At 43.9% G+C, this 13,993-nt stretch overlaps 1 protein-coding gene across 2 annotated transcripts; it reads left to right on the top strand.

The window, feature by feature from the left end:
• Positions 1-443: 443 nt before the first annotated feature.
• On the top strand, positions 444-12,580 carry gaa2 (alpha glucosidase 2). Of its 2 annotated transcripts, XM_035636465.2 has the most exons (22): positions 444-612; positions 995-1,095; positions 1,860-2,426; positions 2,865-3,010; positions 3,119-3,284; positions 3,807-3,903; positions 4,419-4,538; positions 5,477-5,595; positions 5,689-5,820; positions 5,928-6,038; positions 6,384-6,497; positions 6,592-6,676; positions 6,921-7,038; positions 7,169-7,302; positions 8,185-8,336; positions 8,471-8,619; positions 8,728-8,869; positions 8,968-9,066; positions 9,475-9,639; positions 9,797-9,943; positions 10,212-10,296; positions 12,333-12,580. In XM_035636465.2, the coding sequence occupies exons 1-21, from the start codon at positions 573-575 to the stop codon at positions 10,272-10,274; spliced, it is 2,967 nt and encodes a 988-aa protein (XP_035492358.2). In that variant the 5' UTR covers positions 444-572; the 3' UTR covers positions 10,275-10,296; positions 12,333-12,580. The 2 variants fall into 2 exon arrangements, with proteins under 2 accessions (XP_035492358.2, XP_035492359.2); XM_035636466.2 differs by lacking the exon at positions 12,333-12,580 and having other exon boundaries at positions 1,866-2,426; positions 10,212-10,822.
• Positions 12,581-13,993: the final 1,413 nt, after the last annotated feature.

The raw sequence follows: 13,993 nt of genomic DNA, 5'->3' as shown, positions 1-13,993 counted from the left end.
GAAAAACAAACAAAAAATAAACAATAAATTCTGACTTGTTTTTCTATTCTCTGTTAACAATTAATTGAATAATTGAATGAACAGAACGACACATGGAACCACGATTCCTTGTTTTTAAAATATTTTAAAAATTTCTTTTATTTTGAGAAACACTGAACCATGGAATTTTGAAGATATATTAAACAACAGGAAAAAACATGAAAATGTAATTACTCAAAATAAAAAATCGCTCCGCTATTTCATAGCACTGTACTTTTACTTACCATACTTTGTTATGATTTATATCTGACAATAGAAAAAAGAACACAAATAATAAAATGTATTTAGCATAAGGTCGCCGACATAAACACAAAACAAGACGTCTTGAGTTTAGTTTACAGAAAGTGAATCCGGCGAACATCCGGCCGGTTACTGGGCAACCCCTCAAACGGAAGTTGTAGAAATGACGAGGCGCCGTGAATGCGACATGGACATAAACAGACCCGCGGCGTGCGGACGGTCGAGGTTACCAACGTGACGGATTACTTCACCATAACGTAGCTCTTATTTTTTTAAAGGACACGTTTTGCTGGATGCTCCGTTCGTGTGCGTATGTGTACAGCAAAGATCCGGGTACGTGTGGCTAATGGAATCGCTCCGTGTCGCTGTTAGCTCACATGAACAGTTATGCTAAAGGGAAGCTAATGCTAATACACGTTACTAGTGGATCTGGACCGGTTAGATCGTGTTTCTCTCGAGTCCGCGGTCAGCTGTTTTCTCGCTGGTGAACTTTGACATTCACGTGTTTTTTTTTCCGACTGTAGCTGAAGTGAGCTACGTGTACAGTAACACGCTCGTTGGACAACATGTGCAGAAACTTCACCTTTTCTCACGCCGCACTTCTCCCAGCGAACTCCCAACAGCAGGAAATGACATTTGTCCCTGTGCTGACCGTTGACCATTTCCTTTCTCTTCGTCCGTGTGTCCTGTGTCTCACTTTGACAAACGCACACAGTCGTCAGGATGGTGTCGTACAAGCGGCTGAACCCTGAAGACGTCCAGTTTTCCAGTGCGGTGTTGTCGGAGGAGCCTCGTCCTGCACACGAGGAAGTTCCCGTGAGTATCGTGCCCTTGAATCTCCTGCAGTCCGTTTAATTTTTTGCAAGTCACCGCTCAAGAAACTCAAGAGTGATGTGTTAAGTCTCATGATTTAATTTTTTGGACAGTATTAGTTTTATCTCATTTATAATAAGAAAAAAAGGTTAATTTTGTTTTGTATTGTCAGTTTTACTGAGAATATCACAATTATTTCTTTGAACAAGACATTGATTTTGAAAATTTGATGATGTTCAAATACTCATTTGGCTGTTTACACATATAACATTTAAATTATTATTATTTTTAAATCACAAAAACCTGGAAGATGAGAAATAAGATCCTTTTATTAGTGTTGCACTTCCGGTTTCGTTTCCTTCTTTGGCAGCTTGTTTTTCAATTTATTTGAACGTTTACACATAAATATACATTCAGTTGCCACTTTATTAGGTCAACAACAGTGTCAATAATAACTGGGCATTATTATCCATGTAAAGGCAGAACATTTATGGCCGAGCTGTTGTATTGGATTCCATTAAGATTTTGATTAAGTGCCTAATCAAGTAGTCACTCAGTGTGTGTGTGTAATGTGAAAGTGTGTTGAGAAGAACATTTTGCTTTTGCGTATATTGTACTGGAAGATGTATGTTATATATATATATTTTTTTTATATATATATATAGCCTTGTCTTGTAATTCCATGTGGGATGCCCAAATATTTGGCATGGTACGAGAATAGCCGTAGTGAATAGTGACTTCTTTGTTCTTTTGTATTTATTTCCCAGGTGCAGGAGCCGGAGGAGGCCTCTTTACTTCCGCGGTTGCGGTCGTGCTCCGTCACCACGGGCCTCCTGGTGATCGGCTGCCTGCTGCTGCTCCTCTGTGGCGGCTGGCTGCTGGGCACCATGTTCTGGCTGCACGGCTCGTCCAACCAGCAGCCCCACAGAGCTCCGCCACCGGCCCCGGCGCAAGTGGCCCAAACGGGAGCCAACGACACCGTGGCCGCCGCCTCTGACCGCGAGGCCTGCGGTCTCATCCCGGAGGCCGGGAGGTTTGACTGCTACCCCGAAAGAGGCGTGGTTGTGACCAGAGCGTTGTGTGAGGCGAGGAACTGTTGCTTCATCCCTGCTTCATCTCCCTCCTCCTCTGCCACCCCTCCCTCAGGGGGAAACGGCGTCCCCTGGTGTTTCTATCCTCTGGATTTCCCTTCCTACTCGCTCGTGTCCATAAACGACACGTCCCTGGGACAGGAGGGTTGGCTCGTGAGGGAGACGAAGACCTATTACCCTGCAGACATCCTCACTCTCGCTGTGGAGATACGATATGAGACAGACACGCGGCTCCGGGTCAGGGTGAGTGGATGACGAAATCATATGGCACTCGGATTGTGAATCTCAGCTTTTCATGTCAGGGTCATGTGAGTAGTTTTTTGGGGGGGAGAAAAGTTCTCTCTTCTCAAATTCTCTGATTTCCGCTTCTTAAATTTGAATATTTTCTGTTTTCGTTGCTCCTCTGTGGCAGTGAACTGAATATCTTGGACAAAACAAAACAACATCTTTGGAGTCTGTGAAACACGATCGTCATTTTCAACCATTTATGACATTTTATGGACCAAACAATTAATCGATTAATCGAGAAAAATGATCGACAGATTAATCGATTACAAAAAATAAATAATCGTTAGTTGCAGCCCTACAGATGGTTTTATTTCTTTTTTCGCATTCTGCTGTTGTCTCCGGCCTGCGGCTCAAACACAAACTGTCTCATCTGTCTAATATTCCTCAATGTAGATTACAGATCCTTCTGACGCACGGTACGAAGTCCCCATCTCCGTCCCCACCGCCACCAAGAAGGCGGAGAGTCCGGACTACGTGGTCGAGCTTTCGAAGGAGCCGTTTGGCCTCGTCGTGAAGAGACGCTCGACGGGAGCCGTGCTGTGAGTCTTGACTCGGAGTCCGGCTACAGTCAGACAGTCAGCTGTGGAAAATATAACTTCTGTTAGTATTAACACTGCGTTCCTCTTCGGTCCCCCCCCCCCCGTCAGCCTGAACACCACCGTGGCTCCCCTCTTCTACGCCGATCAGTTCCTCCAGTTCTCCACCTCCCTGCCCAGTCGGTTCGTCTACGGCCTGGGGGAACACCGCTCCACCTTTCTCCACGACGTCCAGTGGAACACGCTCACCATGTGGGCCAGAGACGTGCCTCCTATGGTACAGTATGGAAACTCCTAAGTCAGCCACAGGCACAGATATTTAACTTTAAACTGATTCCACCGCGAAAACATGTCAAAAGATGCTTCCACACATTCACTGAAGTCAGGACGTGTTCCTGAAATCTTTTGCTGGAGGAGCCGTTTGTGAGAACGCAAATATTGTCTTGGACATTTTCCGGAACTCTTGCAGCCAGCGCCCTGGTAAAATTTCAGGAAATGTTGGAAAATGTCCAGCCACAATTTTTTTCTGGACACTTTCAGACAAGTTTATGTCTGAAAACTGCAAACTGTAGAAAAATCACACATAATGATAACGAAAACCAGGTTTCCATAAAAATTCATCACAGATTTGAACCACATTTCAGGAAAACCATGCAAAAAGATGGATTTACATGCCTAAAGCAACGAAAAGCATCAGTTTGGACATTGGACATAACCGTCTGTGGTGTAAATGTGTTCACGATTTTTGAACAAATGTTCCACTACAGTGATGTTGATGCGTTCCTCTCCACAAATGTAGGAACAGACCAACCTGTACGGAGCGCATCCGTTTTACCTGGCGATGGAGGACGGAGGGAGCGCACACGGCTTCTTCCTGCTCAACAGCAACGCCATGGGTCAGTCTGCCGGTCGCTAGTCGAAGTCTCACCACGTGCAATAACACACGTCGGTGTGTTAGCGAGAAAAAAAAAGAGCTGATGCTCATAGTTGGGAGATTTCACAAGCGTGCACGTGACAGCAGTTGGAGAAAAGTTGAGCAGTTACTGTAAAAGCAGAAGTCCCAAACGGACTCGGCTGGGATTAACTTGTTCAGTTCGGTTACATGTTAATATGTCCACAACAGTGAATATTCATTTTCCAGTGTTGTATAAAGGTATAGAAATAACATGAAATTTAATTTCCTCTGTTTACAGATAATCCTGCACAATTTAGAGATGTTCCCGAACAAATCAAACAACAACACATATATACATTATTAAAGTTTATATTTTATTCTTCGTTGCTCATTGTATGTGTATATATGTACTTTCTACATCTCTTTCGCCTTCATACACTTGTATCTACATGGCTCTGGTCTTATCATGTTCAGTGTGATTTTAATCATCACAGTTCTTTTTTTCTCTTTGGTCAGACGTGGTGCTCCAGCCGGCCCCGGCTCTCACCTGGCGCACCATCGGCGGAATCCTTGACTTTTACGTTTTCCTCGGCCCTGATCCCGGTTCAGTCATTGAACAGTACGTGGAAGTCATAGGTCAGTGGGCGAACGGGAGTTCGGTGGAATTTGGGCACGTGGACGCGTTATATATATATATATATTAATATATTAAAAAAGTAAATAAATTAAAAAAGATATTCATTTTTTTTCTTTTGCACCTGTACTGAATATTATTGTAAATAGGAGGAACAAGTGGGATTCAGTGCCACAGACACGGCTCGAAAGTCAAAAAGGTTCTGAGGGACGGACCAGCGTTCACTCCATCCACTGCTTGTAGGCAAATAAACAAGAGCATGACATAATTACAATGAGCGCCAGTCAAAATGTGGTTGGAAAAATTCGACATTTATGTTTGTCTCTTGTATTGATTTTGAGCAAGGTCCGTCCCATCATTGTCTTGTTTCAATTTGCGGCTAATTTTCGTCGCCTTAGTGGAGCAGAAGCTCCGGAGGACATTTGATTCACACGACTCATGTACTTCTTGTTCACGCAATATTTTTTACATTGCAGTTTGTTGCATTTTGCTTTTGTCAATAGAACAAACCCTTTTCTACTCAGCCAAGTGCAAAAACTGAAAACCTCTCAAATCTAGTCTGTTGGAAAGCTGCTTTTTTGTGGGTTTTAGTCTTTTTATTGGATTTCTTGACAAAAAAATGTAGATTAATATCAGCAGCATTCTCCTTTAAGTAGTTATTTTGCTCCTCCTCTGTTTCAAAATAGAGATTGTTCAACGCCACACTTGGCGTTAATGCCTTTTGTAAATGGCTCAATAGAAAATATAAACAGATTTAATGCTTTGTACAGAAGATTGGTGAACTTATGTTTTAGTTAGATGTGAGTGTCTTCAATTTTGATTATCAATCTGTGGTAGTGAAACAGTCCGTTTACACCTCAGTTCAAAAATAATCTCCTGTCATCTCTCTTCTGATAATCTTTCTCCCGGCTTCCCTCTTCATCCCTCCGTCCGGCCGTAGGATTCCCGGCGATGCCCGTCTACTGGGCTCTGGGATACCACCTCTGTCGCTGGGGTTACAGCACAAGCGATTCCACCTGGGAGGTCGTCAAGAAAATGAGGAATTACGGGATACCGCAGGTAAAGTGGACTCGGCAGTGGGTCTGTATTTAGTAAATAGCTTTGTTGTGTTCCTGTTTCAGATGAATTATCTGTTTGCCGTCTTGTTTGTAGGACGTCCAGTGGAATGACATCGACTACATGGACCAGTTCCTGGACTTTACGCTCGACCCGGCAAAGTTTGCGACGCTGCCTGACCTGGTCAAGGATCTGCACGCTCATGACCAGCGCTATGTCATGATCCTGGTATGTGTTTTTATTTATTACTTTATTTATTTTTAACCTGATGTGTCCTGTGTGTGTGTGTTTTGTTTGATTGTGTGTTTGTGAAACTGGCGTTTGTCAACCTGCAGGACCCGGGTATCAGCAGCGTTCAGCCCGAGGGCTCCTACTGGCCGTTCGACGAAGGACTGAAGAGAGACGTTTTTATTAAGGACGCTGAAGGAAAAACACTGATTGGGAAGGTGAGACGTGGCTCATAATGCTACATTGGCTCTTTATGTTGCAAGAATTATAAGTATTATATCGAACAGAACAAAACAAGAAGATCGCCAGACTGTTTAAAAGGAGACATATTTAAGCCATCTCTCAGACTGTATTCCTGATGTTTAGATATCAGGAAAGAAAATGTTAAAATAAAATAAAATAAAACAAAACAAAACAAAACAAAAAAACAAAATGAAATGAAATGAAATGAAATGAAATGAAATGAAATTAAATTAAATTAAATTAAATTAAATTAAAAAAATTAAAAAAAGAAAAAAAGAAACATTTAGTTTGAATTAGACGTCAACATTCTTTTCCTCCAGGTGTGGCCCGGTCTGACAGCGTACCCGGATTTCTCTGACAATGTTACGCACGAGTGGTGGTACGAAAACCTCCGGCGGTTCCACGAGAATGTGCCATTCGATGGATTGTGGATTGTAAGTATGGAAATAAAAAGACGTCACGGAGAAAAATAAAGTACTAACCCATGACTTTTCTCTGCAATTCATGATAATCGTCATCCTCTTTCAGGACATGAACGAGCCGTCCAATTTCCTGGATGGATCCACGAACGGCTGTCCGTCAAACAGCCTCGAAAATCCCCCTTATACGCCAGGTGAGAGATGCACACCTCAGACACAAGTCATGCAACAAATGTAGCCAGGGTTGGGAAGTAAGGGATTACGAATGCTATCTGGATTACGTTAAAAAGATTACAAAAAAGAATTAACTATAATCGGATCAGATTACATTTTTAAACATAAACACACACACACACACACACACACACACACACACACACACACACACACACACACAGAGTTGTCAGAATGTATGATTGTGTCTTTTTATCCTTCCAGGTATACTGGGAGGTTTGCTGAGAGCCAATACGCTGTGTGCCACCGCTCGGCAAAAGCAGTCGATACACTATAATATGCACAGTCTGTATGGACTCATGGAGGCTAAAGCGTCTGCCAGGTCAGGACCATTGAAACACACACACACACACACACACACACACACAATAGATAAAATGCCAAAACAAGGAAACACTCCTTTAGTATATAAACAATCTCGTCCCGTTCTTCCTCTCCGTCCTCCTGTCCAGCGCTCTGAAGCGGATCGTGGCCAAGAGACCGTTCGTGATCTCCCGGTCCACCTTCCCCAGTCAGGGGATGTACTCTGGTCACTGGCTGGGAGATAACAGGAGCCAGTGGAAAGACCTTTACAGCTCTATAGCAGGTTAGATCACAGACACAGGCACGTGTCACTGCGCATGCAGGAGTCAATAATCCTCAGTACAGTTTGTTTCAAGGTCACAGTTTGTCAGCTTGTTGTGGACATCTGGAATCTGGAGGTTTGCTCCTGTAACTGAGGAAAATTCTACGTTTTGCTCCTCTGATGTTTATCCAGATGTTTAAAATAGATGTAACCTATATCAACGAAAGAATATTTTTAAATGTATGTTGTTGTTTTTTTTTCTAAAGCCCCATTTCTAGTTCTTTATATTAACAGTAAGAGGAGTCACTGAATAGAGAGGAAGTATTTTTTAAGTGCGACTGATTTATCGCTTTTCAATAATATCGGCCGATACGAGTCTTTCGCTGACACATATCAGATATCAGTGTTTTTTGTGTGATGTAAAAAAATTAATCTTACAGAATGAAAATATTTAGATTTTCCCCCCAAAAATTGTTTTCTTTTATTATTTCAAGTTGTACATATTTGGTTATGTTTCTGTATTCTTTTTTATTTACACTTATTTATAATAAAGTTTGTGGGTAAACTGTAAAATATCAAGCCCCCATCACATTAAATTTGGCATAAGGGTTTGATGACAACATTTAAAGGAATCATTGCCAATGTTGTTTTATTTTATAGATATATTGGTATTTGAATTTTTTTAACATCCTAATATCTGTTTCCGGCAGTTCCCTCAGAATCCGTGGAAATCAAATGCTGTAGCGCTGTCTCCTGACAGAATGATGACACCAGATTAATGCTTGAGTTTTCTCCATGTCACATATCCATGTTAGCCAGAACAACCTGAGCTAGGAGTCTGTCAGCCTGTTGCGGTCCTCTTCTTCTTTTCGTCGCTCACATGTCCCACCTCTCTCCTTCCAGGCATATTGACCTTTAACCTTCTGGGCATCCCGCTGGTGGGAGCAGACGTCTGCGGCTTCAGCGAGGAGCCGCAGGAGGAGCTGTGCGTTCGCTGGACGCAGCTCGGCGCGTTTTATCCCTTCACGCGCAACCACAACGCCATCGACATGAAGGTGACGGCTCAGCATCGCCGCTCCAGCCTCAGATACCAATCGAAACGCGTCGATTTCTCCTTTTTAGAAATGTGACGTTTCCTTGTAGTGTCTGATTTTGAAACTCTCTTCCTTTTTCTGTTTTTTTTTCACAGCCTCAGGATCCCACAGCCTTCAGCTCTCTGGCTCGTACAGCCATGAAGGAGGCGCTGCTGCTGCGTTACTCCCTCTTCCCCGTCCTCTACACGCTCTTTCACCATGCACATGCGCACGGGCACACTGTCGCACGCCCGCTGATGTTCGAGTAAGTAAAAGAAACAACAACGCTTTTCTTAAACATTTCAACACGCATTTTGGACTGGACTCGATGGGTCTTTTGTCGTTCCACATGTTTCCTGTACGCGCTCAACAGGTTTCCGAAAGATGTCAGAACCTACGGGATTGACAAACAGTTCCTGTGGGGGAAGAGTTTGCTGGTGACACCGGTGTTGGACCCTGGAGTTGATTACGTGCATGGTTACTTCCCAGAGGGACTGTGGTATGACTACTACACGGTGAGAACCGTACTCGGACATTCGGCACGGACTTATATTATATATGACATGAGTCTGGAACTAATACACACACACGTGTGTGTCGCCGCTCTTCTCAGGGTGATGCTCTGCGCAGTAAGGGCGAAGAGGTTCAACTCCACGCACCTCTCGATAAGATCAACCTGCATTTGCGTGAAGGATCCGTTTTAACAACGCAGGTAAATATGATTTTTTGGGGGGGGCGTTACTGTGACATTATCGAATTCTTATTTTCTGAATTTGTATCACAAACTTGTCAAGAGAGAAAAGTGTATGCACCAGTTTTAAAGCAGGAAAATGTGCAGTAAAATGTTGTCAAATAATATATATATTTTTTTAAATTACCTCTGTTTTAGACAAAAATCTCAAAAGTTCATATCTTAAAATAACGGAGATAAAACTTAATGTTTCCGCATGGTTAATAACGAATAGATGTGAGTGGAAAATTTGTATTTTAGGTGAAAAACACGTCTGATCTTTCCAAATGATTTAAGAATATTTGTCACAGCTTATGCTAGGATTCTGCGACTGCGACCTGGGAACGTTTTGAATGTTTGTTTTGTCTCTCTCTCTTTGTGTGTGTGCAGGCGCCCAACCTGACCCTGTGGGTGAGCAGCGGTCAGCCTCTCCACCTGGTCTCGGCCCTCACCGACGACGGCTCGGCCGGCGGCGATTTGTTCTGGGACGACGGCGAGAGCGTCGACACGTACGAGACGGACAAGTACGCCTACGTCGTCTTCAGCGTCGCTCAGGTGCTCGCCCACAAAAAACACGAATCACGTCTGTTTGGCCTCCGGGAGTGATAAAACCTGGAAATGCTCAAACTGGATGTTTCAAGTTGAGCTGATGTCCATTTAAATAATGTTCTTTGCTTCATAATGAGACTCCCGCCGTCTTGTTTTTTAACAGAACGCGATGACGTCCCAGGTTCTCCGCAGTGACGTAGAGGCCACGTACATCACGGTGGAGTTGGCCTCCTTCTACGGCGTGAAGGAGAAGCCGAGCCGAGTGTTGGTGAACTCCCAGGATGCGACGTTCACCTACAGAGCCAACCGGGTGAGACGAGGGCACCAAAATGTGGGAAACAAATGGTTGTTGCCTTAAGTGAAATGAAGAGTGTTGAAAGAACCTGGCGGCAGATCGAGCGCTTCCCACAACAGAGACGAGCGGAAAGCTTTTGCATCTGATTAAACATTAAGAAGTCACTGACCGTGAAACCAAAACCTGAAACATTTTTGCGTTGTCCACCTGTTTACCTGACCGAAGAGCCACTTCTCACCGTCATGACCTTTGTTTTCCATCCGCTCTCTCTGTCTCTCCACAGGTGTTGACAGTCGCAGATCTCGGTCTCAACCTCAGTCAGAATTTCACCATCAGCTGGATGTGATGGCGTTGGACTGACCCCGGTGTGCCTCGTGTCACAGACGGACACGGCAGCGCAGCCTGTAAGTGTCAGTGACGGGGATGTTTTTGGATGGTGAACAGTAACTCGAGATGAGATTCAAGTGCGGTTTTTGAACTTTGAGAAGCAGCGTGTCGTTTTGCTCGCTGCGAGCTGAGAAGACAAACAAAGAAGTTTCTCTCTAAAGATAGTTCACATCTGAGTTGTTGTTTTTTGAAAACTTAAAGCTACAGTGTGTAATTTTTGTAATTTTCTGGCGGCATCTGGTGGTAAAGTTGCAAACCCGCAACCAACTGAGAACCGACAGGGGACACTTTATGGTGGCGCACCGCTGATTCCATTTCCTGTTTCCAGCAGCGCTGAAATTCAACGCGATGCGGCGTAATGCTGGACCGCTTTTTGCAACGACCGTATTCAACACGACGTAGCAAACATGGAGACTCACACGGAGGTCGGGTCCACCTCATGTTACTATATTTAACTCATTCACAGTTGACGAAAAAACATTGCTCTTTTGTTGCAGCTGATTATACATATATGAACACAAAGTTATGGACGATATATTGAATTTCTGTGAATTCTAAATATTACACCCTGTAGCTTTAAATTCCGGTCTGTTGTGCTTGAGCCAAAACAAAAAACAACTGACAAGTTGTTGTTTTTTTTAAATAGTGCAACATCGTCTATATAAGATGTATTGCAATCTACGAATGTTCAAAAGCATCACTGGACTCGCTGAGCTACAGTAGTTAAGACACTGCTTTAAATATCTGTCTGGACATTTAGTAATACAAGCTGAAGTGTCCTAATTTAAACAACAACAAAAAAACCCTGTGCTTTGCCTTTTTACTTTATTTTTAATTTAAACACAGTTTAATCAATTCTGCATTAAAAAAAAATACAAAATCTCACCAGCAGAAAGGTGATGTGCAATAAATGAAAAGACGTGAAAAGGACATTACCGTCCTGATAATGTGACTAATGGTCCATGATGTAGTAAATCATTTTATGTGCTTTAACGCTGGTTACAGCCACTTTTTTTGCACTAACTGGTTCTGCAGCATTTCTGAAGAGAAGACGCCGGTGCCTTATGATTCCTGTTGGTGTGTTTTTTAGAGCGTGCCTGGGTTGTTGGTGTGTTTCCTTTCCGATTCCTTTGCTCAGTGCAGAAAAAACACAACAGTGCTTCTATATATGCCTGGAGATGACTTTAAAGGGGCAGCGAGCGATTTTATTCCAACACGCTTTTTGTAAAATTCAGCAATCTTTTCCTCGCCGTCCGCTAGCTGTCGGTTCTGTGTGTGTGTGTGTGTGCGTTGGGTTTACGACTCAGCCCCAGCTCTGTAAATAGAAAAACAAAAAATCGGCGCGGACCGCTCCTCACAACAACGCGAGTGCGGTTTGTGAACATCGCTCGTTGACACCTTAAGAGGCGTGCGAGCGAGCAGCGGCGCCGTGGTTTTGGCCTCGTGGTCAAGTGCGTCCGACTCCCGTACCCCGAGGTCGTGGGTTCGCGGCCCGGCCAGAGCAGTAAAATCACAAAAGCAACAGAAAGAGGAAACACGCTTTCTCCGAAATCGCCTACCGGCCCTTTAAGAGACGTGTGAGCGACAGACGCTGCGACTCGGGGGTTTTGGCCTCGCGGTCCATCTCCCGTAACTCGAGGCTGCGGGTTCGAGCACCCGTCCAGCGCAGTGCAAAAAAATCAACAGCAAACAATCTTCCTCCAAAATGGCTTTCTGCCCCTTTGAATGTAGAGTTACGTTAAAGCAGCTGTAAGTGTTCTGCAGACGGACTTTGATGCCTCTGATTGCAGACTGCAGATCCTTTTCTTTTTTTGTTTGCTGGTGTAGTGGCTGTTTTTCGAGCATGGTCGCGTTCATTCTTCACTAAATCTGACCATTATGCTGTGGAAATGGATTTTTTGCATCTTGTGCGACTTAGATACTAATTTATTCAAGGAATCATCAGCGCATGTGTAAAGTAAACTACTTTTTTTAAGCATGTGTAGACACCAAATATAGAGAATATTTTACTGTCATTTGCGTTACTGTATCTGAAACGGTGACACTGACAGTTTTCAGTATTTCATCATGAACCTCATGAAGTGTTTTCATTTTAATTTCAAAGAATTTTTTTCCATTTAAATGATGATAGAAATAAATTCGTCTCGATTCCACTGTTTTGTCGCGCTTAAATTATTTTTTCTTCTTCTAACTTCAAATGTATAAACTTATGTTTTGAGCCCGGAGGTGATTGACAGATTGTATCTGAATAAATGTTTATTTTGATCTTGCCTGAGATTTCTATTGTGACACCTGGAGTGCTGCGGTACATGGGCCACTAGGGGGCGCAGTAACCCAATGATTTGATTGTTGCTGTGATCATTTCTAAGTTTCCCGCACGTTTTTGCACGTTTGTCAGTTTCAACTGGCAACATTTTGAACCCGAAATAGAAAAATGTGTGTCTGAACAAAGTTCACAAAGTGTTGAGTTTCCAACATGAGGTTGGCCTCGGTTCAAGTCTTCTATTTAAAATAAATCACAACCTTTAGTAGAGAGAGAAACGGCTCAATAGTCGTTAATGTTTAAGTCTAGGAATTAAAACAGGGTTGAAGTCCTGGTGTGAGTCGGGTTACATAATAAGAAAAGTCCCCCCCCCCCCCCTTTTATGTCGTCTTCCTGATGTCCTTTTTCTTATCACCTCATCTTCCTCTTCTACTTTCCTCTCTATCAGATCTTTAAAACAACAACATTATTCGGCTTTCCGTCCATCTGCCGTCTCTTTCCGTCTGTTTTCATTATCGACCGTCGTCCTCTTGGTCTCCGCCCTTTCAGAAACCCCAGTGGTGGTTATGTTGTTATAGAGGAAACTGCAGGATGTCTGTCATCAGGAGCATCTGAGGACTGAGCAGCTACAATAGTTTTGTCTCTTCACAAACAGAAAAAAACTCCAATTTCTAGTCTGCGCCTCCTCCTCCTCCTCCCGCCGCGCGATAGAATCAAAGCAAGAAAGCAAGAAGTAAACTGTGAAAGGAGCTCTCTGACGCTGAGACTTGACTGGATCTCATGAGTCATGGAACCAAACAAGTATTTGATTGTGCCAGACACGCACACACACACACACACACACACACACGCACACATACATGGAGGCACACACACACACACACACACACACACACACACACATACATGGAGGCACAGACACACACACACACACACGCACACACACACACACACACGCACACATACATGGAGGCGCACACACACACACACAGTCCACAGAAAGTGAAAGCACCAGGCTTGGTCCACCCCGCCCCCCCCCCCCCCCCCCCCCCGGCCTGATAGCAGGCCCAGAATTGTCCCTCCACTACTGATAGACTCTGGCGATAGACGTGTTTTTATTGGCTCCGTGCAAACGTTCACAGGCTAACTGTTTCCAGATGGCAGTTTGTGGAGGGGCACATATATCATCCAGTAAGAGGAGGGGGGGGGGGGGGGGGGGGGGGGAGAAGAGAGAGAAAACAGCGGGGGTCTGTCAAAAGCATTCTGCTCCACTGACGAGGGCATTTCCTGTCTGGATTTGGGAGGATTAAGTATTTGTGTGCGTGGGGTTGGCGTGGGGGGTTTGAGCGGTCGGCATGTGGAGAGAGGGACGGAGCGCAGACTTTGAAAAGGGCAGTTGGCACGTGTTGAATTTG

The sequence above is a fragment of the Scophthalmus maximus genome, chromosome 8 (assembly GCF_022379125.1).
Source record: "Scophthalmus maximus strain ysfricsl-2021 chromosome 8, ASM2237912v1, whole genome shotgun sequence".
Classification (NCBI taxonomy): Eukaryota; Metazoa; Chordata; class Actinopteri; order Pleuronectiformes; family Scophthalmidae; genus Scophthalmus; species Scophthalmus maximus.
Note: the sequence above shows the minus strand (reverse complement) of the source record. Positions and strands in the feature narration are given on the sequence as shown.